The 27,971-nt window shown below is 40.0% G+C and overlaps 1 protein-coding gene across 3 annotated transcripts; it reads left to right on the forward strand.

Moving 5' to 3' along the window:
• The first annotated feature begins 179 nt into the window (after positions 1–179).
• On the forward strand, positions 180–27,938 carry TARS3 (threonyl-tRNA synthetase 3). Of its 3 annotated transcripts, XM_075006663.1 has the most exons (19): positions 180–555; positions 3,487–3,579; positions 4,602–4,792; positions 5,331–5,454; positions 6,642–6,763; positions 9,153–9,270; positions 9,667–9,731; positions 11,754–11,832; positions 13,537–13,683; positions 15,631–15,729; positions 16,596–16,762; positions 19,064–19,226; positions 19,899–20,036; positions 22,188–22,265; positions 22,373–22,473; positions 23,771–23,875; positions 25,522–25,594; positions 26,078–26,192; positions 26,609–27,936. In XM_075006663.1, the coding sequence occupies exons 1-19, from the start codon at positions 298–300 to the stop codon at positions 26,755–26,757; spliced, it is 2,385 nt and encodes a 794-aa protein (XP_074862764.1). In that variant the 5' UTR covers positions 180–297; the 3' UTR covers positions 26,758–27,936. The 3 variants fall into 3 exon arrangements, 2 of the variants coding, with proteins under 2 accessions (XP_074862764.1, XP_074862765.1); XR_012647111.1 differs by lacking the exons at positions 23,771–23,875; positions 25,522–25,594 and having other exon boundaries at positions 26,609–26,745; XM_075006664.1 differs by lacking the exons at positions 23,771–23,875; positions 25,522–25,594; positions 26,078–26,192 and having other exon boundaries at positions 26,609–27,938.
• Positions 27,939–27,971: the final 33 nt, after the last annotated feature.

A 27,971-nucleotide genomic window follows, 5' to 3' on the forward strand; every position in this document is an offset into this window, starting at 1 on the left:
GAAATCCCGGGTTGACCCTAAATTACACCCTGCACAGTGGGGGATTTTAAAGACCTTCCCGCCCGCCCGTAGCACTGAAACAACCAAGCAAAGGTGAGACATGAATCCCCCACCCCTTTACGGTTCAGTGAATGGCTGGCGCCGGACACTGGCTGCCGCTGACGGTATCAGCCGAGCAGCGTCTGGGCGGGGCACGGGGGCAGTGATTCCCGCTGCTCCTGCAGCCTCAGCCCATCCCCCGCGGCGGGCAAGGAAGGAGCTGAGCGGCCGGACCGGCGCTCCCGACGCGGGGAGAAGATGGCAGCCGCCGCCGCCGCCGCCATCGCCTCGCGCCTGGCCCGGCAGGAGGAGGAGATCCGCTGCTTAACAGCCGAGATCGGCCGCCTGAAGGAGCCGGAGCCGGAAAGCGGCCTGGGCAGTAGTAGCCCCGAGCTGCAGCGGCTCCGGGCGGAGAACGAGAAGCTGCGCTACCGGCTCCTGCACCTCCGGCGCAGCCTGGCCGCGGAGCTGGGCCCCGGGGAGCAGCGGCGGCCGGGCCCTGCAGGCTGCGGCGAGGTAGCGCACGCGGGGGGACGGAGGGCGGGAAGCCTCCAGCCTGCTGTGTGCGCGGTTCGGGAGCAGCTGGGGCTGGCGGCCTGCAGAGCGTGGGGCGACCTAGGGCTGGGCTGTGCCACGGCAGCGGGGGCAGTGTTTCTAGTGGTGTGAGGGAGCCACTGAACCAAACTGTAAATCAGCGGAGCCCTTTCGAGTCAGGGGGTGCTGCAGCCTACACCCCTAGTTCCAGCACCTGTGGGCTGGGCTTCACGCCACGGGCCTCGGTGGCCTTGTGGTTTTCCAGCTGGATTGGGCTGCCTGGGGCCCTCTGGCAGCTGTGGGGGTTCAGTGGCATAACACCAACAGCCATCACTCAAGTGCTAAGTTCCCAAGACTCTTTAAAAAAAAAAAACAGCCTGGTTTAATTGGGGCACTTTCAGGTTGCCCTCCTGCCATAACAGGTCATCTTTTTCTTTTGACAAGTGCTGAAATGCTGGTGCGGCCACTATGTGGGGGTGGAGAGTAGCTCCCTGAACGTGCATTGAGCATGCATGGGTCCGGGCCAGGAACTGTTTGCTTAGTGTTTGTGGTTTGTTTTGCGCTCTGAAAATGTGAGGTGCAATGCAGGTGGGAGTTATCACTGGGTCACAAACTGCGCAGTGCCTTGCTGGAGTAGGGCAAACTGCCGTGATTTCATAAGGTAGGGACATACTAGAACAGACGTTCTCAAACTTCATTGCATTGAAATCCTCTTCTGACAGCAAAAGCTACCACATGGCCCCAGTAGGGGTGAGCAAAGCCTGAGCCCTGCCATCCTGAACCCAGCCTTGCGGGCTGGGGCAAAGCTGATGCCTTAGGGCTTCAACCCAGATGGGGGAGGGCGGGGCTGCAACCTGAGCACCCAAGGGTTCAGCTTGGTCCTGGTAGGTGAGGTGCTGGCTTGGGCTTTGGCCCCAGGTGGTTGGACTTGGGCTTCAGCCTAAACTAGTCCTGGGACCTCATTAAAATGGGGTTGTGATGGACTTTGGGATCTCACCCACAGTTCGAGAACAGCTGCATTAGACGAAGTGGCAGGTGTTTATATGTTCTGTGTCCAAAAGGTGAGTTTACCTGCCATTTGTTCAGGTTCACACCTTGTATGTTGTATTGGGTGCACAGCATGATTCTATGTCCTCAGGTAGTGATAGCTGCCTGTTATTGGTGGTATGGGGCACCGGAGGCAGTGACTCCTTTAGGATAAGATCCCTGCTCTAGTGATTCACGTTTCTGTGATTTTGAGACTGTTACTGCAATATGTACTTCTCCTTCACAAATAACAAGCAGTCCTGTAGCACTGAAGAAGGGGGTCTTACCCATGAAAGCTCTGTACTTAATAAATTCGTTAGCCTGGAAGCTGCTACCAGGGTGCTTATTATTTGTGAAGCTACAGACTAACATATCTAGCCCATTGCATGTTGATTTGTCCACATATCTTCTCTGGAAATACCATCACTGGACCTAACCAGGTTACTCACAGAATCACAGGCACTTTCTCGTGCTCCTCTACTAACATCATATATGCCATCATGTGCCAACAATGCCCACATGCTTTGTATATTGGACAGACTTCTAACTCCCTTAGACAAGGGGTCAACGGACACAAAACAGACATCAAAACACTCCAGATCCACAAACCAGTTAGTCAACATTTTAATGGAATGGGGCATTCTGTCAATGACCTCAAGGTGTGTGTGTTACTGAAGAGAAATTATCGCACCATTTGAGAGAGAGAAGTGGACGAGCTGACTTTTATATTCAAATTTGGCACATTCACACATGGCTTAAATCGTGATGGGAACTTTCTGAGTCACTATAGGGGCTTGTCTGCATACTTGGCTCAATCGAATTCTTGCTCTTCCCCCCACCCCACCCCTCCACTCTCTGATTTGCTCACCTTGATTATCTTTTTCTGATTTGTCCTCCTTGCTTACTGTTTTTGGTTCTCTGTGCCTTAAATATTGAGTCTGTTCTGGTCTGGCTCTGGTCTGAAGAAGTGGGTCTGTCCCACGAAAGCTCACCTAATAAACTATTTTGCTAGTCTTTAAAGTGCTACTTGACTGCTTTTTGTTTTGATATCTAGCCCACTGTGACTATTCTCCTTTACAGTCACTCAAATTTCAGCTGGGATAGACTAATAATCCATTTGTGTTGCTTTAGAGAGCAGATAATACAGGAGCTCAAATAGATGGAATTGAAATATACAGTTTTAAATGGGATGCAACCTAGTTACCTCATTGACACCTTTCTCTCTTAATGATTAAATGATCGTATTAAGTTAGCATATAGTAGTAGACTATGACCAGTCCCAAAATGTTTGCATTCTAAACAGCTTAGTGGGTAGAAGGGAAAATAGGTATATCCCAGCAGGTGAAATGACTAGGTGTAGGTCACACAGCAAGTCAGTAGCAGAACCGGAAATAAAATGTATCCTGAGTTGAAATCCATTAGTTTATATTCTGGATCACAGTACCTCTCTATAGTCAACTTGTTTTCAGTATATTCTGAGTGTAGAATTCACTTCTTTTGTGTCCTCACCAAAGCCTGATTTTGTTGCTGTTCAGGCTTTTTTGTTCTCCAGTCTTTTTCTGGGAAGAAGGATGTTGCTGTGTTGGAGCAAGGAAAAAATTCTAGAAGATTTGGGAAGACTCTGGTCTCTTGGATGCTGGACCTGTTGTTTTCTTGAACCTGGGGACATATACCCAGAACATTGTTGAGCCATGCAGAGTTATAATTTATTTGTTTATATAATGTCTTATGATAGGGTACATCTCGTGACTACTTTACTGAATCATTAGTCTATGTCCTTTTTCTGAATGTCCTTTCATTGTTGTATGTCTGTCTAAACCATGTGCCAGATATGGAATGTCCCAGTAAACACTGTAGTAACACCAGATTTTATTTTATTTTTTTCAGAATGCCTCCAATGCAGGCCTAACTGGTGCCCAAAATAAGAATAAAAAAGAGAAGAAAAAAGAAAATGAAGTTGTGAATGGGCTTCAGAATGAGGTAAGCAGATCTTCTATGCTCTATAAAATAAGAGGCTTCGCTAGGTTCAGAGCTGGTCCTTCCGTTTGTCACATCTTGTGTCTCATGAGATTGTTGGGGTCTCTGACAGATTTTGCTAATTTGTGAAACATTTTGGGGTTGGGCGGCATGTTTGATGTTAAGGAGAAGTGGGAGACTTCTAGTAACTGGCTAAGACTTGCACTTGTTCTGAACTTGATGCACTCACTAATCCTATTAAGCAAGTACTACTAAATTTATGGTGTGACTATACTTACTCGGGGGGAGCATTGGCACACCGCGATCAATCCTCCTGAGTTCGATTTTTGCCATGTTTGTGAAGATGTGACAAAATTGATCTCTCTGGGCTTGGCCGTTGATCCTGGTACCCGTGCTATTGTGTGGAGTCAAGGACGTTGGTGTGAGCCTGAAGGGCCCCAATTGACACAAGGGCAGGAAGTCGATCCTGATATGGCGATTTTGGCTGTGATAATGGCATACCTAGAGTTGCATATCTGGGATTGACTTTATGCCTTTGTTTAGACCAGGCCTTGCAGTATATAGAGTTAAGCGTGCGCAAAGTTGTTTCAAGATTAGTATATTCTTCTCAATATTCACCAAGAAGCAGAATGGTTTAATCAGCTGTAAGTGTGGCAAGCGAATATCAGAACTGAGTCGTGCTGTGGGCAGAGTGGTACATGGTGAACAAGAATGCAAGGGGGCATGTGGTGAATGTGTAGTGGGAGTGCTGAGCCTTCCCAGAGTAGGCCTGGTGAGATTTGGATTTTAGAATATTTCAATATTAACCATTATAACAAACTTGAAAGTGGCTATGATCATTATTACAACCTGACACTTTGGGTTTGGAAGTGTTCATGAATGTCTGTATTTATATTTCAAAAGCACCTGGAGACATCAAAGGAGATCAGTCTTCTTGTGCTAGATGTTGTATCAACACACAGTAAATTAACCTCCTCCGTGTGTGTTCTCTTCTTAAAATCGTTTTGTGACTGTGATTCTTACAGCTGCAGTGTGAGCCAAGCTTCATAGAGGACAGGCTGAAACTTTATGAAACACTGAAAAAAGAGCATGATGCTTTGCTTGCTTACAAAGCAAACAAGCAGAGTAAGCTGATCCAAGTGGTTCTGACAGATGGTAAAGTGATTGAAGGAGAATCTTGGAAAACAACACCGTGTCAGTTGGCTGCAGGAATTAGGTAAAAAAAGTTAATGTTTTAATAAATAGTGGCTTTTTTTGTCGCCTGTGTCCTTTGGAGTTAGTTGATATGGGGTCTTTGAGTGGGTGATTGGCTGTTTGTAAATATTTGTTTTCATTGTGGAAGCATTGAAACAGGTCTTGGACATACTGCAGAAATCACTGGGTGTGTTTCTTTGGCCTTTTGTTATGCAGGAGTTCAGGCAAGATTACCAGAATGGTTTCATCTCTTCTGTCTTTAAAATCCAATGACATGGTCACAATTAACACTAGGGTTGGACATGATTTCAAGTATCAAATAATAATAGAATTTGAAATTATTATTCAGTAAGCAAAGGATGGGAATACTCTCACTCTCTCCTGAAGGAGAGATATGGAGGTGCCAAGTTTGAAAATGTTCTGTAAGTCTGTGGAGGTCTAAGGACCAGATTTTGGAGGTTACATTTTAGGCATCTGAATAGATAAATGCATGGTAGGATTTCAGGACACCTACATAAAATCTGGTCTCTAGTACACATGTTGTTACTTTTATTCATTAGTCGAGGACTGGCTGATAATGCAGTAATAGCCAAAGTGAATGGTGAATTGTGGGATCTGGATCGTCCATTGGAGGGAGATTGTTCACTGGAGCTGCTTACATTTGAAAATGAAGAAGCTCAGGCCGTAAGTAAATACTCTGTCTTGATATCACTTGATTAAAGAAACTAATATCTTGAAGTGATATCTCCCTCCTATTATCTTGATTTTCTTTTTTAATTAAAATTCTGAATATTAGTAGTAATTCAATGTATTTTATAAGTTACTGATACAGTAAAATTATTGTTAAATGATTAGTGAAGTGACAAATTATTGGAGTTTGACCTAGTATATTTGATAACAACCTGTTTAGGGCTGGGGAGTGTTTCCTGTCTCCTTTTTAGCTAATGTATAGAAATTGGGGGGGGACCAAAAAAAAAAACTAGATTGGTATATTAAATTTTAAAATCAGTTTAGTGTTTTAAAATTGTCTGTAATATATGTTGTGGATGAAGCATCTGATGATTTGAGTCTGGGAGAGCAGTCAGGTCCTAAATGTGTTAACATGTGAAACATCATAGACTTTTCCCTAAAATCTCATCCTGATAGAGAATTTGATGCATGAATAAAATATATCTTCCTGAGCCAGCAGCAGTTTAATTATTTCAAGCATGTGCATATCTCATTCAGTGAAAATGTGCATGAAGTTCCATGCCTATGAGCTAGGGGATGAAGGTCCAATCCTACAAAGATTTTAAAATGTTCCTAGTTTGTGCACTGTGAATAGTTTGATTATGTACAATAGGGAACTAATCATGGTGCGTAGAGGTAAGTCCATGAATAAGTCTTTGTAGGCTTGAAGGCTAAATTCACAGTAATTCAAAAACTAAAAAGACTTTGTCATTGCAGAAGTGTGTCTATCAGGTGTTCTCTAATAATGCGTCTAATGGCATTTATAATCATTATTTGGATATAAATTAAAGATGAGTTGGCCAGAGATTCTGATTTATAAATGAATAAAAAACCAAAAGGTTATTGTTGCTGAATCACACCAGAGGTCCAGTCACCAAACAAATTAGAATAAAATAGGGCCACAATAGTACAACTACCATCACAATGTTGAGCCAATGTTTATCAGATGCAATGAATCTACATTAGTTATCTAACATACTAAAAATGAAGACAGACGTAGCATTTCCTGCTCAGAATTTAAATGTCAAGGCTTTATCTCAACACTTCTCTTCCATAGAAATGCACCTCTTTTTAAATATTATGTGGCATCAAGAAGACACTGTTCTGTGACCAACTTTTTTGACTTTATTATTTGTTTATAGGTTTATTGGCATTCAAGTGCTCACATTCTTGGAGAGGCCATGGAAAGTTATTATGGAGGCTGTTTGTGCTATGGGCCGCCTATTGAGAATGGATTTTATTATGATATGTACATTGAAGACAGGTAAAATGTCACAGATGTCTGTAAATATTTTGGTTTTGACTTCAGTACTTAGGTGCTTTTTTTATGCTGAATCAGGTTCCTACTTGCTTTAGGAAGTACAACTGATCAGTATTTTGCTGGAAAACTGTCAGATTAGTCTTTTCTTCCTGGCAATTTTTGGAAGAAATAATTATTTTTGAAATTCATTCCTATCAGACTGTTCCCCAAGACTTTTTTTTTTTAAAACAGAAGAGAGTAGAATTTTGGGATAAAATTTTCTAAGATGCCTACGTGACTTAGTAGCAGAAGTCCCATTTTCCGAAGTGATAGACTGGTAAGGGACTAAGTCTTCAGTGCCTTTCCAAACTTTGTCTTCTGCTCCTAAGTTACTTAGGCATTTGCCCTTTGTCTAACTGTTTTTTTTTTTTTTTTTTTTGCAGTTATGTAGCTCTGTCTTTCTATCTTTCCTATGTGAATATAGCCAGACAAAACCGAGAACCTGAAACTAACAGGATGTGTCTTCAATGCTGGCCCATGTATTGTTAAAAGTGAATATTACAGGAGAATTTTCTACTCTGTTATATGTAAAGTTGACTTAATGTTTTCTCCTTGTTTTTGTTTAACCTTAGAAATATCTTAAATATTGAGTTGTCTTCCCTTTTCTGAAGTATTTCTAAAAATTGGAAAAACTAAAAGTGTCTGTTTTCTCAGCCCTCATCTGAAGGGGACATAGTGTTGAAACCTTTGCACAAAAACACCTCTTCTACAATGTATTTGATATGTGTTTGAGAGGAGCATGATTTTTTTTAAAGCCTGACTGCAGGTCTGGTGCTTAGGTCTTTTGGGGTTGAGAAATTGTAATGTAGATGTTTGAGATCTGGGACCCTGACGGTGTGGAGGATCTCGGAGCTCTGACTCCAGCCTGCTCATGGACATCAACACAGCAACTTTTCAGCAGAGGCCTGAGCCAGCTGACCCAGGCCAACCACAGCCATGCTGTGAGATTTTTGTTCCTGTTTTGGATGTACCTTAATGCAAGCAGGTGCCATGGAAATAGAATCAGTACAAATAAACAGGACAATTGTATAACAGAATATATCATTTTGGGGCCCCAATCCTGCAACACTTCTACATGTTGATTAGTAACGGTTACTTTTCTGTGTTGGTCTGTATTCTAACAAAACAGAACAGCAGTCATGTAGTACTTTAAAGACTAACAAAATAATTTATTAGGCAATGGGCTTTCTTGGGACAGACCCAATTCTTCTGATGGTCTGTCCCACAAAAGCTCATTGCCTAATAAACTATTGTGTTCGTCTTTAAAGTGCTACATGACTGCTGTTTTGTTTTACTTCTACATGTATTTAACTACTACAGAAAGTAGCCCCATTGATTTCAAAGGGATTTCTAACAATAATAAAGTTAATCGTGTGTAATAGTTGGCAGGGTAGGGTTCTGAATGCATAGTTGTATTAAACCAGCAGAACGATTATCATGATCTTGGAGTTATAGTGCATAGTTCTCTGAAGACATCCACGCAGTGTGCAGCGGCAGTTACTAAAGCAAATGGGATGTTAGGAATTATTAAAAAAGGGATCGATAATAAGACAAAAGATATCATACTTCCCCTCTATAAAACTATGGTACGCCCACATCTTGAGTACTGCGTGCAGATGTGGTCTCCTCACCTCAAAAAAGATATATTGGCATTAGAAAAGGTTCAGAAAAGGGCGACTAAGATGATTAGGGGCTTGGAACGGGTCCCATATGGGGAGAGGCTAGAGAGACTGGGACTTCTCAGTTTGGAAAAGAGGTGATTGAGGGGCGATATGATAGAGGTATATAAAATCATGAATGGTGTGGAGAAAGTGAATATAGAAAAATTATTTACCTTTTCCCATAATATAAGAACTAGGGGACACCAAATGAAATTGATGGGTAGTAGGTTCAAAACTAATAAAAGGAAATTTTTCTTCACACAGCGCACAGTCAACCTGTGGAACTCCTTGCCCGAGGAGGCTGTGAAGGCCAGGACTCTATTAGGGTTTAAAAAAGAGGTTGATAAATTTTTGCAGGTTAGGTCCATAAATGGCTATTAGCCAGGGATAAAGTATGGTGCCCTAGCCTTCAGAACAAGGGCAGGAGATGGATGGCAGGAGATAAATCACTTGATCATTGTCTTCTGTTCTCCTTCTCTGGGGCACCTGGCATTGGCCACCGTCGGCAGATGGGATGCTGGGCTGGATGGACCTTTGGTCTGACCCAGTATGGCCATTCTTATGTTCTTATGATCAAATCAAAGATCCATTCTCACAAAAAAAGAAGTAAATGAATATGGTTTCCAATGGCATTTGAGGGTAACAAATTGTCCTTGTAAAGGTATAATAACTTTTCTTCTTTTTTTGTTTAGAGGTGTGTCTAGTACTGAATTCCCTACGCTGGAGAACACATGTAAAAATATCATAAAAGAAAAGCAGCCTTTTGAAAGACTAGAAGTCAGTAAGGAGGTCCTATTAGATATGTTTAAGGTAATTCTTCGGAGTAATGAGCATATAATAATTTTTAAAAAATAATTTATTTGGATAATTGTACTTTTTCTTTATCCATTTGTATAATGGGTATTTAATTACCTCTAAGTTTTTCATAAAAGCACTTTGAGGTGCTTTATGGAAAGACACTACATATAATGTGTGTATACCTACACTGATCAGCTATTTTTGCCTTCTCCAAATGTTTTTTAACACTGTCTTCTGGAAGCAATGTCAGGCCCTCCGTGCCATGTGTATGTACATCGCTCTTACTAGTTTTAGTACCTTCTAATGACTTGTATATGAGGGCTAACATTATACCAGAATGCGATTGTAGTAATTGATGTTAATAAACTTACAGTTACAGATACCTGTTTTATTTTCTTTCCCTTCTAGTATAATAAGTTTAAATGTCGTATCCTGAATGAGAAAGTTAACACACCGACTACCACAGTATACAGGTAAAATACACAAAATACATACATTATTTCATTGCTTAAATAGATATACATTGTGCTTCTATAATTGGAAAACAGGAATTTGGGCAGACTTTATCTGTGTTGAAGGAAGAATTTATTTTCCCTAAATTTTATTAAGATGACATCTCAGACTTCATGAATATTCCCTTTTTTAAAACTAGGACATACTTAACTTTAAGCACAAGAATATGCTCGCACTCCGTCCCCAACTCAAATCCATAAAGTCAAACACATATCCGAGATTGAAGCCTACATATGCAGTTGGTAGTTGTGCGCAGTTGCAGCTTATCGTGACACATTCTTCCACAAAATTACCTCCTGCCTTCATGGGCAGACGGAGGAGCAAATCCACCCTTGTTGTAATTGCCTCCCATCTGAGGGAGTAAAACAAAACATGGTCACAAGTGGAATTGGAACCCCACAGCAGTAACATTAACTGTGAGTGTGATGTTGGATGTGAATCCTGTGCAACAAACATGGCTGGAAAGTGACATGCACAATTTTTGCCAATTTTGTCTAGATGAAACCTTCCTGATCTGCTTTGACTGGGGAGAGCACAGGTCGCAGGATGTCCTAGATTAGTGGCGCTCGGCTTTTCTAGGCTGCTTAGGGAGACCATCCATCCCATTTTGACCGGGACAGTCCCTTATTTAAGCTGTCCACAGGCATTCTGACTTATAAAGAAAATAGGCAGATTGTCCCACATTTTGCAGGTTTCCTGTTGCCTGACACCCTCTGTCTTGGGGGGCAGCCTCTCCTGCCAGGGAGCTCTTCTACTGGGTGATTGACTTGTTCCCCAGAGCTCTGTGCCTTGTGGGAGCATGTCCTGCTGCAACAGAGCTCCTCTGTGGAGCAGCTGCCCCATTCCCTGGCACCCCACAGTGGCAGCCCTGCTGCTGGCGAAGTCCACAAGAGAGTGGCTGCCTCATGCCCTGGTGCCCTACACTGAGGGGAGACAGCTCCTGTTGCCAGGGAGCCCCTCTGTGTGTCAGCTGCCTTGTTCCCCAGCCTCTCATGCCTCAGGGAGGCAGCTCCTGCTTCATTCCCTACTCTTTCCCCCCACTCCCACCCTCCTGCTTGGGAGGCTTTGGGACACCCCCCCACCAGGGACTTCTGGAATCCCCATCCTCCACTCCCCTTCATCCCTAGTGCCTCCCCTTTGGAGATTCCAAACCCCCCATCCCTGGTGCCTCAACCTGGAGCAGCAGCCCCCATCACCAAAGAGCCCTGACACACAATAGCAGCCCTGTTCCCATCCCCAGAGGCCGGTGTCCTATATTTGCTATAGGGTAATGCGGTCACCGTACCACTGCTCGTCTCCTTTCATCTTGTTCATCTAAGTTTCACCTCACTTAAAAACTACTTGCTTCCAAAATCAGATATAAAAATACAAAACTGTCACAGCATGCTCTTAGTGACAAATTGCCTACTTTCTCACTTTTACTGTAATGAGTGTAAAAGGTCAATTGAAATACTAATGGTTTACTTATTTCTGTCTATCGTCAATAGAGCACTATAAACAAATGATTGTGTGAAATGTTAGTTTGTACTGACTTTGCTAGAGCTTTTTAGGTAGCCTATCGTAAGACTACTGCTACTACTTACTACTTAAATTCTGCTACTCCTGAGTGGAGCATAGGTCATCTAAAGTCTCCTCCACTTCACTCTGGACTAGGCAGATAAATTGCTCTCTCTCCAAAAGATCTCTGCATATCCCACTGTCTTAGGTACCCTCAACTATCTAATGAGGTCAAGTGCAGAGTGTTTCCCAAGACTCAGCTCCTTATGACTCCAGGAGGAAGCGGTTTGCTCTACTGGGTCGTAGACCTCATGCTCCACAATTACACACAAAACAGGCCTCAAATATCTGAGTACTTACAGTAATTATATGTATTAGTAGCTGTGTGCTAGCCTATGTACTGTTTCTTGAACATTATGATTTGACAACATTATAAAATGTTTGTAACATTTCAGAAATAAGACTCCTTAATTATTTTGTTGTAGGTGTGGTCCATTGATTGATCTCTGCAGGGGCCCACATGTGAGACACACTGGAAAAATTAAAGCTTTAAAGATTTTTAAGGTAAGGGTAGAAACTGAAAAGCTTTTCCAAGCTCACTAGAGCAGGTGTAAAATGGAATTACACTGACTTGTGCATTCGTAATTTTTCACCTGAAATGCCATACAGTGTGATCTAACGTGTCTTTTTTTTTTTTTCTTGAGTGTAGCAAAGCCATCCTTAATTTATCCCCTTCTCTCTGAACCTCAAATAAAATTACCTTTTCTCCTCCCTTCCACCCGAGGTCAATTGACTCTTTGTCTATTCTGATTGCACCCAGTTTCATAGCGTTGTAGATGAACAAATTCAGTTCATTGTTACAGATTATTAGTGTAGCTATTTGTTTCCAAAGTAAGGGAACATCCATCTTTATTGGCACAGAAAACAGTGTTGTGTTTTGCCTTTTTTTCTTTCTTTTTAGAGCCCATTAATTTGGCCATGTGCTGGAAGTGCTGGTCAGCTGAGCTAATGGAGCTGGCACAGGTGCATCTCAAGACCACACCTGGTCTGCTACCACATGTTGCCTTCTGCACTCTCATTCAAATCCCTAGTGAGCACAATTTTGAGCTGGTCTCCTTGTATTCAACAAGATCTCTAGAGTAGGTGACCACAAGAACTAGTTACCCATAATTATTTTTCCCAAATCTGGAATGTTTGCTCTGGGTGGCTCGAAGGAGTCTGTAAATTTGTAATTGTAAGAGAAATCAGTGAAAAGCATCTGTTTATAGCCTTGAGAATGTTAAAGGAAAAAAAAATTCAAGGAGACAATTTAAAAGCTGTTTTTTTGTAAATGAAAACTGAGGGTAGGCCTCTACACTATGGGGTTAAGTCAATCCAAATTAAGCAGCTCCAGCTATGGGAATACTATAGCTGGAGTCATGTAGCTTAAGTTGACTTATTGCAGTGCCTAGGTACCTTAGCTTCTTGTTCTGGCGGAGCACCAGAGTTGACAGAGCGAGAGGCAGTTGATTTAGCAGGTCTTTGCTGCAGCGTAGATGGGGATGGAGCGTAGATGGTAATGGAGACAAGCCCTGAGAATCGTTTTCATGTTTTCAGGCCTCTGAAAGTATGGCATTTACATTCCTGCTAATGCTGGGTTAGCTTTCTGTACCTGACAGCACTGCTTCTTTGACGTGACAAGAACCGAACTTTTAACTTTTGCAAATGGTTCTGTTAATTATGTAATATAAGTTACTGGCAGCCGCTAATTGATTAATTTGGTTGGGCTTTCAGAGCCCTTGATTTCCATTGCACATACTTTTGTTCAGTTAACTTTGTGCTTGACATCTATGGTGCTGTTGTATTTAAATATTCAGATTAAGAGTTCAGTCCTCAAAACAGCAGCAGTATTTGACTTCGAAAAAATATTTTAATGTGTTCTGTTTTCTTCTTATATTGCATCATATTGTGAAGTTACAGCATGTTGCTTTACATTATCTCTAATATTCATGACATGATGTGAGTTAAAATAACATGGCTAAAGACAACAAATACATGATTAAAACAATTACTTATTTTGTATACAATGTATTAGTGTCCCAACAAAAAAGTAGTGCAAATATCTTTAATAACAGCAAGTAGTCCTTTAGCTTAACTGCATAATTATTTTCCCAGGGATCAGTCAGATAATCTGATTGCATTAGTATTTATTCTTCCCTGTTGGCTCTGCTTGTACAATGCTTTTTTTATTTTAAATTATTTATTGTTTGTTTGTTTTATTTAAATCAGAGTTCTGCTACATACTGGGAGGGAAAGGCTGACATGGAAACATTACAGAGAATCTATGGAATATCCTTTCCTGACAATAAAATGATGAAGGAATGGGAAAAATTCCAAGAAGAAGCCAGAAATCGGGATCATAGGAAAATTGGAAAGGTAGGTACACTTATTCAGAAAGGACATGATCCTGATACTGGTGATCCACAATATATTTTTCACCCAGAAAGACCTTCTGAAATTTGAGTACTATTGACCACCCCCAAGTGATGGCTCAAGTTGGGTGTCCTGTCAACAAAACTAAGACTGACATTGCCATTGCGGATATAAAAACATATGAATTGAAGATGACTAGTCAGATCACTCAGACGAGGGGTGCGCTAAGTGGGGTGTGTGAAATTTCTTAAGAGGGGAGGTATAGCATGGTTGGCCTCCTTTTCCTTCTTCCCACCAGCCTCTCAGTAGGCACAGGCAGCACCGTAAGAATTAATAGTGGCTGAAGGAAGGAAGCACTTTCAAAGAGAAGGTTTCAGAGCTAAAAGTCCATACATCCTATTTACAGATAGTCCCTGACTTATGAATGGGTTACGTTCTGAACACTTGGTCGTAACTTGATTTAGTTGTAAGTCAGAAATACCCTAATACTGTAATCCTTCGAGTTATGTGAGGGTTGCGGTCCTCACGTACCTTGAATTTTGCATAAGTTGGGGACGGCTTGGCTTGGGTTGGGGTCCTGGGAGGGGGCAGTGGACTTAAGCCTGGGTGGGTTAGGGCAGCAGGGGTGGTGGAAGGGTGTAGTTGAGCTGGGGCTTGCACGGGGTTGGACCTTTAAGCTATGCCATACAGTCTCAGTGATTTTTATCTCAGAAGCCATACCTTCTCTTAAAGAACAGCAGTCCAGTTTTGTGTTGCCTGCTTTTTTTCTGAATCAGCATGGGATTAAAGTTGATGAAGGTCCTGCTTTGAATCACTCAGATAACAAATCAATTTCCTAATATTGAAAATATAAATCAGAAAATCCTGTGAAGCAGCTACTTGATGACTTAGATGCAATTATGTGCTACAAATAACTGAAATCTTTCATATATTAAGCTGAAACTAGTTTACATGCACTGAGTCTCCATAAGTCCTATATATGCTTATATATGGCTGCTTCAAGCTGACTCTCTTCTCTCATTTATATTCAACCTTACCTAAATCCTAGCCTGTAAAAATCAAGAATGGGATCTGACTACCTACATGAGGAACCTAGTGATAATTGTACAAAGAGTAAACATGATCTGTGTGTGTTTGATCACATTTCATATTTGGATTCTATGCATAACAAATTTTAAAGGGATTCATAAACAATCAGTAGATGCTGTAAGTATGTTACAGGTATGATCCTATGTGTATTACAGATGGTTTCAAGCACATCATTAGACTTTGCTGTAACTATATGAGCCACAGATTGATTTTTTGGACACCAACAATAAAGTAACATGAATTACAACATTTGGATAATTTATAAAGGGTTAATAAACTGAATCTTTAACATGAAGCGTGATCTTTTGTTCAATGTGCGTTATTTGCATTTTCTTCTTTCCTGGTTCAAAATGGGTGAACTAGTATAACATTTGAGAACCTCTTAGTATTCTAAGAAAAATGTACTATATTCCCCACTCTGCCCGCGGTCATAGCATGGGCTTTTGACAAACTTTCTACTTGCTCAAAATCCTGGACCTTAAAACCATCTCACCAGTGAGTGGTGTTTGCCTGCCAGATGACTTTCCTCCTGTAATGTTGGGTAGGAGTGTCATACTCATTGATCAGACTGTTTGTTTGTTTTAAGGGGTCCAAAATTTGAGGAACCATGAGGTTAGTCAGCCACACCTTTGGAGATGGGTCTCTAGCGCCACGTGACTTCTGAAAACCAAAGTTGCTAGGAAATTTCTCGACATGTTTAATCTTGTTCTTCTCTATATTTGTTGCTACACTCTTACAGTAGCTTTCCTTATCTGTAATGAGGCCTCTGAACGCTGTTAATTAAAAATACTGACTGAATTGGAAAAAGAGTGCATGAATACAATTTAGAGGGGTAACTGAATTCTACATGTGTTTGTACAGGAGCAAGAGCTTTTCTTCTTCCATGATCTGAGTCCAGGAAGTTGTTTTTTCCTCCCCAGAGGTGCCTTTATTTATAATATGCTCATGGATTTTATACGAGTAAGTGGGCATGTCTTCAGAATTTCTAATGAACATCTTGAAAATGGGTTGCCTTTTTCAGACTGTCCATGACGCATTCTTGAGGTCCCTTCTAGCTCTACATTTCTGTGGCCATGTCTACAATACCACTTTATTGCACTGCAACTTTCTCGTTTGGGGTATAACTGCCTCCTTCCCACTTCCAGTGCAGCAAATTCCAGGGCTGTAAGTGCCCGCGTAAATGGCTCGTGGTGCTGGGAGTTATTCCCCTTGTTCAGGTGGGTGACACAGAGCTCTAGGACAGCTCTCTCCCAGTGCTGGTGCCATGACCATACTTTAATTTTTGGCCCTGGCCAAAGAGTTTGCAGGGCCCAAGCTGGCATGCTGACAGCAGGGTGAGTAGTGGGCAGTGGATGTTGTTATCAGTTGGAGAGTGGGGCCTTAAAGGCACAGGGCTCCAAGCAACAACCTTGGGCTGGGCCTGTTCATTTTAAATTGCTACCATGGCAATGCTTGAATGTTTAAAGTGTAGATTTAGCCTGTGGTTTTTATTGATCCAATTCTTGCCTTAAGCAACACGCAACAAAAAAGTGTGCCCTGTGTATATATTTTTGTACAGATATACTGAAACTTTAGTGAGGATGCATGGGGTAACTGCAGGAAGAATTTGCCTAACTTTGTTTTGCAGTAGTAAGCTGTTGACAAATTATTACTTCACAACATATTTATAACTTGATCTCAGTCCTCTAACCCTTACTGTGATCACTCACATGTGTAACTTGAGTAAAGAGCTGTTGTAAGTAAGGATTGCAGCATCAAGCCTTTATGTCAAACACACTAACTATTTTGTTATTTTGGCTGCATCATCTTTTGGATTTATTTTCTAGGAGGAATATCACAGGCGTAATTTTACTGAAGTTGTATCACCTAATGTCTACAACAGTAAACTCTGGGAAACATCAGGTCACTGGCAGCACTACAGTGAAAACATGTTCTCATTTGATGTTGAGAAGGAAACATTCGCCCTTAAGCCTATGAACTGTCCAGGACATTGGTTTGTATTTTCAGCTTCAATCAAAATTCTTTTCTGTTTGGGAGGGTAGCTTTTTTGAGGCTCAGGTTATAGTAAAGCCTCTACAGTAGACAACCTTTAATAAAGCCAGCAGCTATTTTCAGTGCGTGTCCCAAGGTATCTTTGGAGGACTTGAGTACAGCTCTTCTCCAGACATATTGGAAAGCCCCTTGGTGATTCTCCCCAGGGGTAAAGAGAGTTGAGGCATTTCACCATTACTTGTTACCAGTTCTGTCCCTAAGTGGATAGAAACACTGGGTTGTGTGAATCTGCTGACGACCAACAGTTCTGAGATATATTTTTAGAGAAAATAAGATATAGTTGGGATACTAATGGAAACAGAAATGATTTTGTATGAAAACAGTGTGACACACTTCCCAGACCTAAACTTTAATAGTCTAGACCCTTGTCTAAAGCAGTTGCCTGTCCATAGGAATCTCCCAGTATCTGCACCCAAATGGCTGAAATTCCACTTTTGTTCATGCGAAAAGTGCTGTCCTTTTATCTTCCTTGGTGAAGGATAAAGATGTCCTTATGCCTTCTCATATCTCCAATGTACTTTTTTTTTTTTACCCCAACAGAGTGAAAATGCCCCCCTGTGAGTTGTTTCCTGGTGTGATGACTCTATGTTGCTGTCACATTCTCATGTGACTTCACAGGCAATTTACATGTGAACTGAGGCAGTCTGGTTCTTGTATATAGGGTTTTTTTTGGGGGGTGGCAAAACCAGTTTGTCAGCCCTGTTTTGATTTGAACTTAAACATGTTTTTCAGTGTATGTATATTTGTGTATTCATAACTCATTTGTTGTATCAGCATGTACAGTTCACGATTGTTATTGACCGTTGTGATCCTGGCATGGGCTTAAGATCTCGCTTGCCATTCTTTCTAGCTAAATACTATGAAAGCAACAGAGAGGAAGCCGTGCTAGTCTATACACTACCAAAACAAAAAGCAGTCAAGTAGCACTTTAAAGACTAGCAAAATAGTTTTATTAGGTGAGCTTTCGTGGGACAGACCCACTTCTTCAGACCATAGCCAGACCAGAATTGAGTCTGTTCTGGTCTGGCTATGGTCTGAAGAAGTGGGTCTGTCCCACGAAAGCTCACCTAATAAGCTATTTTGCTAGTCTTTAAAGTGCTACTTGACTGCTTTTTGTTTTACTATGAAAGCAGTGTGATAGGTTAGTGAGTTTGTCAGGCCTCATAGGAGCTGCTGTTTAGAACAGTGAGCCCTTTGCCAATTGGCATTGAGGTTTTTCCTATGGTTGCATCCTCTACCAAGTAATAGGTTTTTGGTGCTTGAGACAGATTTCAGCATACTATTATTAAGTGTGTCAATATATTCAATCTATGTCTATACTAGAAGCATCTGTCAAGAGGGAAGTCTTGACAGAACCTCTGTCAACAGATTACATCTACACACAACTTGTGGTCAACAGAGAACTGCCAGACTGCACTGCCCTCTGGTGCCAGAAAGCAGAACGGCAGCTCTGGAAAAGAGGGCTGCCTGGCAACTGGGAACCCTCTCTGTCCACAGAAATGTCTACATTGCACTTCTGTCAACAATACTATATCAACAGATGGTTATACCTTGTATTTTTGAGGGATAATATTGCTGAGGCAAATGCAGAGTTCTGTAGATTCTGTCGACAGAATGCTTTAAGTGTGCAGATGCTCTCTAAGTTATGGTGACAGAAGGCCCCTTCTGTTGACAAAATTCTCTAGTGTAGACTCAGTCTCTGTTTCTTGTATTATTTCTTTTCTGGAGACAGAAGTAAGAAATTTAGGTTTTTGGATACATAATGGCCAAAAACTTAGTCATTTCTTTGGGTGCTCTTGATGAATACATGTTGAGGGGAAACAATGTTAGAATTTGAAATTCTTGTTTATTTACAATTGGTTGAAAATTTACCGTAAATTGGGATGGGATGGCCTCATGACTAGAGACTACAGGTGCTGAAAACCACAGACTTCTAACTTTGGCTCCCACAGAGATTTGGCTCTGTGTTCTTTGTCCAGTCACTATTTTTCCTATGGTTCCGTTTTACTATCTGTTTAATGGTGGCTATACTTGCCTACCTTTTTATGGGGTGTGGAGAGAATTAATTGTTGTATTATTTAAGTGTTTTGTAACTGATAACCTATTGATCTTTTTGGGATTGGCCTAAGATGATTTAGTTCAAAATGACTTTTATTTATAGCCTTGTGGAAGAATATGAGTATGCAAAGAATGTTGGTTAAATGTTTTACTACCTACGTATACTTTGTTCTGTCTCTTTCAGCTTGATGTTTGCTCATCGCCCTCGGTCATGGAGGGAAATGCCTATCAGACTTGCAGACTTCGGGGTTCTTCACAGAAATGAACTCTCAGGGACTTTGAGTGGTTTGACTCGAGTCAGGCGTTTCCAACAGGATGATGCACACATCTTTTGCACAATGGAACAGGTGAAGAACTTTTCAGCCTTGATGTTCTCTTGACATGTTACTGTGTTGTATTTGTTTCTTTTATTTCATTCCTCTTAGGCTGCTTTCTTCCTAATGAATCTAGGATTCAGTACATCTGAGGGGACTGACGTAAGCAATTATATAGACCTCTCTCATGCTTAGTGTCAGTGTCAAATTGACAACAGGATAATACTTTGTTTTAAGTTTTTCTGTTACTGCAGAAATATTGCTGTAGTTGTAAAGGAGAACAATAAGCATGTGAGATGTTACACAGTAGACCTACCTGCAGCTGTATGTCAACAGGGAAAAAATCCTACACAGGATCTTACCTTTTTGTGTCTTAACACAAGGATATTTAAGTAGTAACAAACAATTACAGGAGATTAAAGAACGAGTGAAGAAAAAAGTGGTTCATCAGGTTGATGTTCTCCACTTAACTATGCTGAGTTGTATCTTATTCCATGAGCGATCCCAAATTAATTTAAATACACGGTGTGTGAGAGTGTGGTACAACCTCGCCTCAAAATCCCAGGGCTCTGAAATATTCTTCTGGTACAGGAAGAAATTAAGCTAGTCTGGTTACAGTGATAATACAAGTTAAGATCAACCAGTTTTCTGTGGCAGCATTTTGAAATTCTGTTTGTCAGTTGATTTGTGTTGCTTACATTTCAGATTGAGGAAGAAATGAAGGGCTGTCTGAACTTTCTGAAGTCCGTTTATGCAGTCTTTGGTTTTACCTTTCAACTGCATCTTTCTACAAGACCTGAAAACTTCCTAGGAGAAATAGAGATATGGGACCATGCAGAAAAGGTGACTCAGGAAGGGATCTTAAATTTCTGTAAATAAAAGTATTAGGAGTTTTAATATGGCTAAACCTAAATGCCTACATCTCAGAACATATAGTGTAGGCCATACTTACATAACAGGGGACTCTTCCTTAGGAAGCATTGACTCTGAAAGAGATTTGGAGGATGTGGTGGATAATCAGGTGAACATGAGTTCCCAGGGGGATGTTATGGCCAAGAGAGCTAATGTCATCTTGGGACACATAAACAGAGGACTCTTATGTAGAAGTGGAGAGGTTGCTTTGCCTCTGTCTTTAATATTGGCATGGCAACTTCTGGAATACTGTATCCCCTGTGGTTCCTATAATTCAAGATGGATAATGAAAAATTGGAGAGCATTTAGAGAAGAGCCACAAGAACAATTAACAGGATTAGAAAATGTGCTTTAGACTCAAAGATCTCAGTCTGTTTAGCGTAAAAAAGACAGACGAGATTAAAGAATGACTTGGTTGCAGTCTGCAAGTATCTACGTGGCAAACCCATTTAGTAATGTGCTCTTCGGTCTAGCAGAGAAAACTATAACTTGGTCCAATGGCTGAAAGTTGAAGCGATACAAATTCAGGCTGGAAATACGTCTTTTTTTTTTTTTTAAACAGAATAGTCAACTATTTATGAAGGGTCACGGTGTATTCTGCACTGCCAGTTTTGAAATCGAGATTGGATTTTTTTCAAATTTATGCTCTAAGAATTATTTTAGGGAAATTCTGTGGCTTGTGTTATACCTGAGGTCAGAAAAGATGATCACAATGGTCCCTTCTGGCCTTGGAGTTTATGAAACATATGACTTTCTAATGTTCAGTCTTGCAAACAGTCAGTCATGCTGAAATCAGTGAGATGTATATGAAATGTGAGTATTTTAGGGCAGGACTCAGAAATCTGTACTTGGTAAATATGTTTGCTGAGAGGTGTGAAGTACACCCATCCCTCATTTAATAGTACTTCCTTTATGAGTATTCACTAAAATGAGGGAGACACAAACCCATGTATGTTCACTCAATGAGTGAACTTCCCCCACTAAAATGAGCAAGCCACAGGGTCCCTGGCCAGGAAGCGGGAGACCTGCACACACACCCCTCCCCACAGCCCCTAACTGCCCCCAGCCTTAGAACCCCCCTGCAGCTCCAAACTGCCCCCAGCCTTAGGGCCCCCCCCCACATCCCTAAACCACCCCCAGCCTTAGATCCACCTGCCCCCGCCCCACTGCAGCTCTAAATGGCCCCAGCCTTAGACACTCCTCCTCCTCCTCCTCCTCCCGCCCCCCGCAGCCTCTTCACTGGGGCTGTTAGGCTGGGTGGCTCCTCCCGCCCTCCTGCTCTCAGCAGGTAGCAGTTGTTAAAACCAATTAACTCAAGTGTTAAGCTTTCAGCACCTAGGCATAAGGTAATTGCTATCTCTAGTGACAGACATTTGCCTGAGGCAGCAGTTTTAAGAAACTGCAAATGGCTTCTTTAACAGCCACGTGCAGCTTGGAACTGCCCAGCTGGTGATCCTTAACAAATTTAATGGTGACCCATGTTTGGATCCCGATCCATAGGCTGGGAATCCCTTCTCTATGTACATAGACTACATCCTATTTCTGGTGCCATACTATTCAAATACATCAGAAAAGTACCTAAACTCAACTCCTTTATGTCAAGTTACAAGCACTTGGAACAAATCAGAGACTTTTACATGTATTTTAATGGGAATTCAGTGTTGCTATTATGAGTTTTCGCCAATGAGCAGAAATTTGGGAGCCAATTGCGCTCATATAGCGAGGGATGAGTGTACTGACGAAACAAATGTCCTGATTCATATAGTTTTTTGTAGATACCCCTAGCTTCAACTATCTTTATAACAAAAAAAAAATTCTTGTTGTTAATCTTCACTCTCTATGGCTCCAAAAGCCAGGATTTAAAGTAATTATGGCTTTTAGCTGCATTAGTTTATAACTTGGTATTGCTAAGGAATTTGAGTCCATATTACCCATTTTCTTACTTCATATGAATTAGTCTTTGAAATAGTTCTTTTCCCTCACCTTCCCCTTTGTAAGAGGCCTTGTTAGGATTGCTAAAGAAATAAAAGTTTGAACAAACCTGTAATATTTAAACTTCATCTTTATGATTTTTATAAATAGCAATTACAAAACAGTTTGGATGACTTTGGAGAACCATGGAAGCTGAATCCAGGAGATGGAGCATTTTATGGTCCTAAGGTTAGTAAATCAATGCAGATCCACAGTGAAGCTCTAATGCAGTTTTTTTGGTGCATAATACAGTAACCAAAAACTTGTATCTAGTAACTAAAGTGTTTCCTTTACAGATTGACATTAAAATCAAAGATGCTATTGGCCGGTACCATCAGTGTGCTACCATCCAACTTGACTTCCAGCTACCTATCAGATTTAATCTTAGTTATGTTGGGTAAGTTGTTGAGTTTTAGTCTGTTGACTACATGGTGGGTAGTGTGTGTTTGTTTGTTTCATTTTGTTTTATAACTTTCACTGTTTATAGCTCTCATTGAAAATGAGTTAAACAAAAACTTTTTAATTGTTTACTGATTTCTGGGCAAGCTGCTGACTTAACCTTACATGCGTAGGTGTACTGGGGGGGGGCAAGAGAGCCCCTGCAGTGGAACTGAGTACTTGGACTTGGCCATGTCCTGAGGCTGTCCCCCTAATTTATAGCATGTTCAACTGTTCAGTTGCATTGTAAATGCTACTGAAGAGCAGGGAAAAAAATTAGCCTGTCTGTCTGATCTGCTCTTCCTGAAGAGAACCGCTTGTATCTGAGCATAAGTTTCCTCACAGGTTACCTATTTGGGACAGGCATACTAATCAATCACTATTGTTTGCGGCCTCTTCTGTACACATTTAAGATGACCATTAAATTGTCAACATCTTGCAGCCTTGGATTCTTGACAGAATCCCAATTTAAAGGTCAGATCAGCTAGTTTATTCTTGATGGAAGTGCATAAATCATATGAACAGAGCTGGGTAGTTTTTTCCTTTTTGGGGAAAGGCAGTATCCTTCAGTGTTTTCAGTTTGAGAGGAGAAGACTTTGTTGAATTAATGCCTTTTATGACAGTCATGTTGCTCTTGGATGTGTGCTTCCATTGGTTTTCTGTTTTGCGACATTTTGATTTGTGTAGTAATTTCTCTCCTGTCACTTTCATTAAATAACAAAAGGAGATTTTTGTTTCGATTTATCTGCTCTTGCTACTCATTCCTCATCTGAAGTCCCAATTCTTTGGTTTCTGTGGTGATTATTATGCTATGAAAAACAAAGGATTGAAGTGTCAGATGGAAAATAAGCAGTAGGAATAGGAAAGAACCTAATGAAGATAATACATTAATGCAAATGTCAGTAAAAATGAGAGGAAAACTGTATCAGATATGAAAATATATTGAGATGGACCTGAGTCATAGAGATGGAATTTGAATCTGTATTCAGTGATTTACAAAGCCAGGGGTTTCTTTTCTTCCCCTTTCTCATATGTAGGATTACTTAAACCTGCCTTGACCATACCTTGAATGTCACTATGTCTTAAACAGAGTAAGTTTGGAATGAAAGCTGTTGGATTTCATGCAGTAATTAACTTGTTAATATTTATTGTACCTTTTTATATAAAACCAAAGTAGAGGATGGAAAAAATTACAGTAAGCTTATGTGTGCTGATTAAAGCAAATGTCTTAATCTTCTTTCTTTCTTCCCTTGCAGTAAGGATAGTGATGATAAGAAAAGGCCAGTGATCATTCATAGAGCTATTCTGGGCTCAGTGGAGAGAATGATAGCTATTCTAGCAGAAAATTATGGAGGAAAATGGTATGTGGCTCATGTATAGAACTAAAACAATTAGGAATAAAGCTAGTAAATACAGTAGCTTCTTATATCCAATATCATAATAGAAAATAATTTGCTATGACTCCCAAGAAAAGTAGTACAGGCAAAGCAACCAGAAGTTCAAATGTCTCATGGAAGTGTGAATACCATACAATCATTACTATGGTTCATATTTCAAATATTTCCACTACTGTGTATATCTGAGTGGGAATAAGTTGGAGGTGCTTCATATTAATTGCCTGTGCAACCACAGATCACAGTCGCTTGCAGCTCATGTTGGCTGCAAATTGCTGTTCCCAGCCAGTGGGAGTTGTGGCAAGTAGCATGGACTAGGGTCCCCACTTATCATTGTTCTCAGCCAGTGGGAGCTGCAGTCTGTAGTCATGGGGTGCTGTGAGAGGCCATACCTGTGGCCATGCAGGTAAATAAAGTGCTGGTGGCCTGCAAGGGCTAACCCTGGTGAACTGCTTCAGTCTCACAGGCCATTCAGTGACCAGTTAGTAGACCAACTCATACATGACATAATTGTAGATTAAAAGATTAGAAATTCAGTTTTACAAGATGTAGTAAAGCTAGTAGAGTAAGACCATATTTTAAATATGGCAACTGAAACATTTGCAGAATACATTTTATTCACCCTTCATTACTTATCTTGCAAATTCATGTTTATACTTATCGATGACTGTTTAAAATATTTACAGAATTATATAATATATTCAACATTATATAAATAGCGAAAGCCTCTCCTTTTTTCATGATTAATGTCTGAAAGATAGTATATCCATGAATTGGTGATAAAGTTTCATTGAATGGAGGGGCTGGGGAAGAGAGCAGATTTTACTTAAGAATATACAGTCCACCTATTTTGAAAGTACAAAATAAAGGAAAATGGATGTGTAAAAAATTCAAGTGTAGTTGTGTATGAAACCAAATGTGTAACTTAGAAGAGAACAAGAGATCAAAGCTGTGTATGTATCTTTAGGCACTGTGGGTTTGTATCCTGAGTTCATTCAAGGGATTCCAGATTTTTCCTCAGCTAATTGCACACTGAAATCACAAGCAGAAGTGCACAACCCAAGGCTGGTAGCATCACTAGAATATTTCCTTAAGACAGTGATTCCTACAAGTGATTCTGCTTTTAGACCATAAGCAGAATTGATTGTAAAGCAACCTGAGCATGTCAATTATTATCTGCTAATATTTTCTCTCTTAGAAACATTAAAACCAAAGTAAAGGTAAACTTAGAGTAACATCTTTCCTTAATTTTTTATAATTCAAAGGAAAAGTGAAGCATATAATATTCTGTAATGTCTAAAGATTATCCACTGTTTTTGAGACAGCTAGTCACACCAGAATGGATTGAATTCCTTATATTTTAGTTTTAACAGTAAAGGTCATGGCCTCCTGTTCATTTATCCCAGATCCAAAATTATTCTTTAATATATTATGTTCAGGTGAACTGGGCAGGATAAAGATCATGCTTAGCCTAGATATCTAATTAAAATTAAATATTTTTGAAAATTATTCAGCTACTTTCAGGGCGTATAAACACTGGTATGAATGGAAGGTGGGTTTGGTGTAGGTATACATACAATATTTTTTAATATATATTTTTTTACATTTGCCAGGCCTTTCTGGCTCTCTCCTCGCCAGGTCATGCTTGTCCCTGTGGGGCCTACTTGTGAAAAATATGCTCAGCAGGTAAAAATAGACATCCTTTTAAAAAAAGAAATCTGTAATTCCGTCCTAGAATAGGAATGTGCAGCTCCTGGGAAATATTAGACGTGCTTGTCAGAGATGAAAGCGTTACTGAAGTAATCCGTATCTTCTAAAAGTTTCGTCATCTAAGAAGGGGATCTGAAATCCTAACAAAAATGTTATTTTGGGCTCTCTTGCTGCTTAGGCTTCAGAAATTCTCCAATTTAAGAAAAAAATAACAACATAGCTATAGACTAGCCATCTCATATATTGTAATCAGTGTTTCATTAGGCTAACAGAAAAAATTAGCCGCAGTTTTGTCAGATACATAAGCTTATGTAATTTTCTCAATGATTTCCATGGCCTTCCTCAAAAACATATATTTATGCATACTTAAATGTCTTGCTGAGTCAGGATATCTAGTATTTGATTGCTTTCTGGTGTCATATTAACTGCAATATTAATGGAACTTGAACGTTCTTTTAGGTTTGTCATCAATTTTTTGAAGCAGGATTTATGGCTGATGTTGATCTAGATCACAGCTGCACATTAAACAAAAAAATAAGAAATGCACAGCTTGCACAGTATAACTTCATTTTAGGTAACTATTTGTTTCTCATCATTGTAAAAATGAGGTTTTTTAAATTTTGGTTATAAACAGAAAATGCTGATATGGAGTTTGATTTTAATTTTAAATTGAAGAAGAGCAGATGATAAAACAGATTTAAGCAAACTAGTTAAAGCAGAGTTTCTTTCCACATCTTTTAAACAGTATAAAGTGATAGGTGTAATGGTTTTATGTTAATGGTAGGGCATGCATTCTTGAATGTACAGAAATGGCTAAGATAATGGGTCTGGAATGGTGACCAGCATAGGCCCCAGGGTGTTTGTTTTGTTTTTTTTTTCCTAGTAACTATTTTCTTTTTACCATTTTTTTACTTTTTACTATTTACTTTACAAAAAATTACATTCCTGCTACATATCCATTAATGTCTTTCTGAAACATTCTGCTTACAGTTGTTGGAGAAAAGGAAAAAGCAAATAATGCTGTCAATGTACGAACAAGAGACAATAAGGTTCATGGAGAGATTTTGGTACCATCTGCCATTGAAAAACTAAAGAAACTTAAGAAATCACGTTCTTTATATGCAGAGGAAGAATTCTGAAATTGCTGCTGATGTGAGCCATCTTGAAACTGATTATTTTTCCTCCTCTTTAACATTGTTATGATTATTTGCAAGGTCTTTGAATTAATGCACAAAAATGTTGTAGATCTATGAGTTTTGAAATTGTGTGAAAGGACACATGCAAACCTTGGACAGTTCAAGCAATCATATGACTCCATAGCAATTGGAAAATTCCAGTTAGAAAAAAACCTGTACCTTAATTGCAAAATGTATTGTTTCTGCTATACAAAGAAAGCCGGGACAGATTATTCAAGTGATCGAGAAACATTTGAAAGTGTGCTTGCTGCTACTGCTAACAAACTTAGTCAAAAGATATCCATTTAACTTGTGTGTCATCAAACCTTGACAACTTATAGAAGAAATTAAAATGTTCCTCATATTTGTTTTGACTTCAGGTTTCTCAAATATTTGTATTTGGGATCTGACTAGTTACAACTGGACTAGTGTCTACCGGCCAGTCACAAGTTGCTGTTGAGACTTGTAGCAAAGACAGGCACTGAACTGGCATTAAGAATGAACAACCACTCATTCCACAGGTGACCACCTAAAAATAGGTTGAATTATAGATACTAAGCGCTGTTGGGAACTTAAGTTGTTGTCTGTAGTATTCTTGTTTTGTGAGTACATGGAGGACCTCCATTTCCAGTGCTGAAAACCTGTCTCTTTGAACAAGCACAGAATGTACTAAATAACACCTTTAAAAGGCTTAAAAAATAAACCCCAAACCCTCTTTAGAATGTATTGCAGTGTTTCTGCTTTGTGTGGAGGCAAAGACACTGGGAAAATATGTCCAAAACCTGTGATGTAAAATTCCTTAATTTATTTTACCTTTAGAACAGAGTTGTGTGAAAACATCAGCCTATGTGTATTTTGAATCCAAATTTCTTTTAATTGCTCCATTTTGTAACTAGATTGAAAAGTTTACGATTCCTGGCAACTGAATAAATCTTCAATACAACTATCTGTTTTGAGAGGTTTATTCGCTATAGGAGTATAATTTTATTTCACTTTCTTTTGTACAGTTTAGTAATGTGGCTTGTCTAGTTTTTGTTTGACTTGATACTAAATTATACTAAACCAAATGTAAAACAGTTAAATAAATCAGTGTATCTAAATTAAATTATTAATTACATATCTTAAAAATGGAAGCAGAAGGTAGGATGTAATGTGCAATATTTGACTTAAATGGAAAA

The sequence above is a fragment of the Carettochelys insculpta genome, chromosome 12 (assembly GCF_033958435.1).
Source record: "Carettochelys insculpta isolate YL-2023 chromosome 12, ASM3395843v1, whole genome shotgun sequence".
NCBI lineage: Eukaryota > Metazoa > Chordata > Testudines > Carettochelyidae > Carettochelys > Carettochelys insculpta.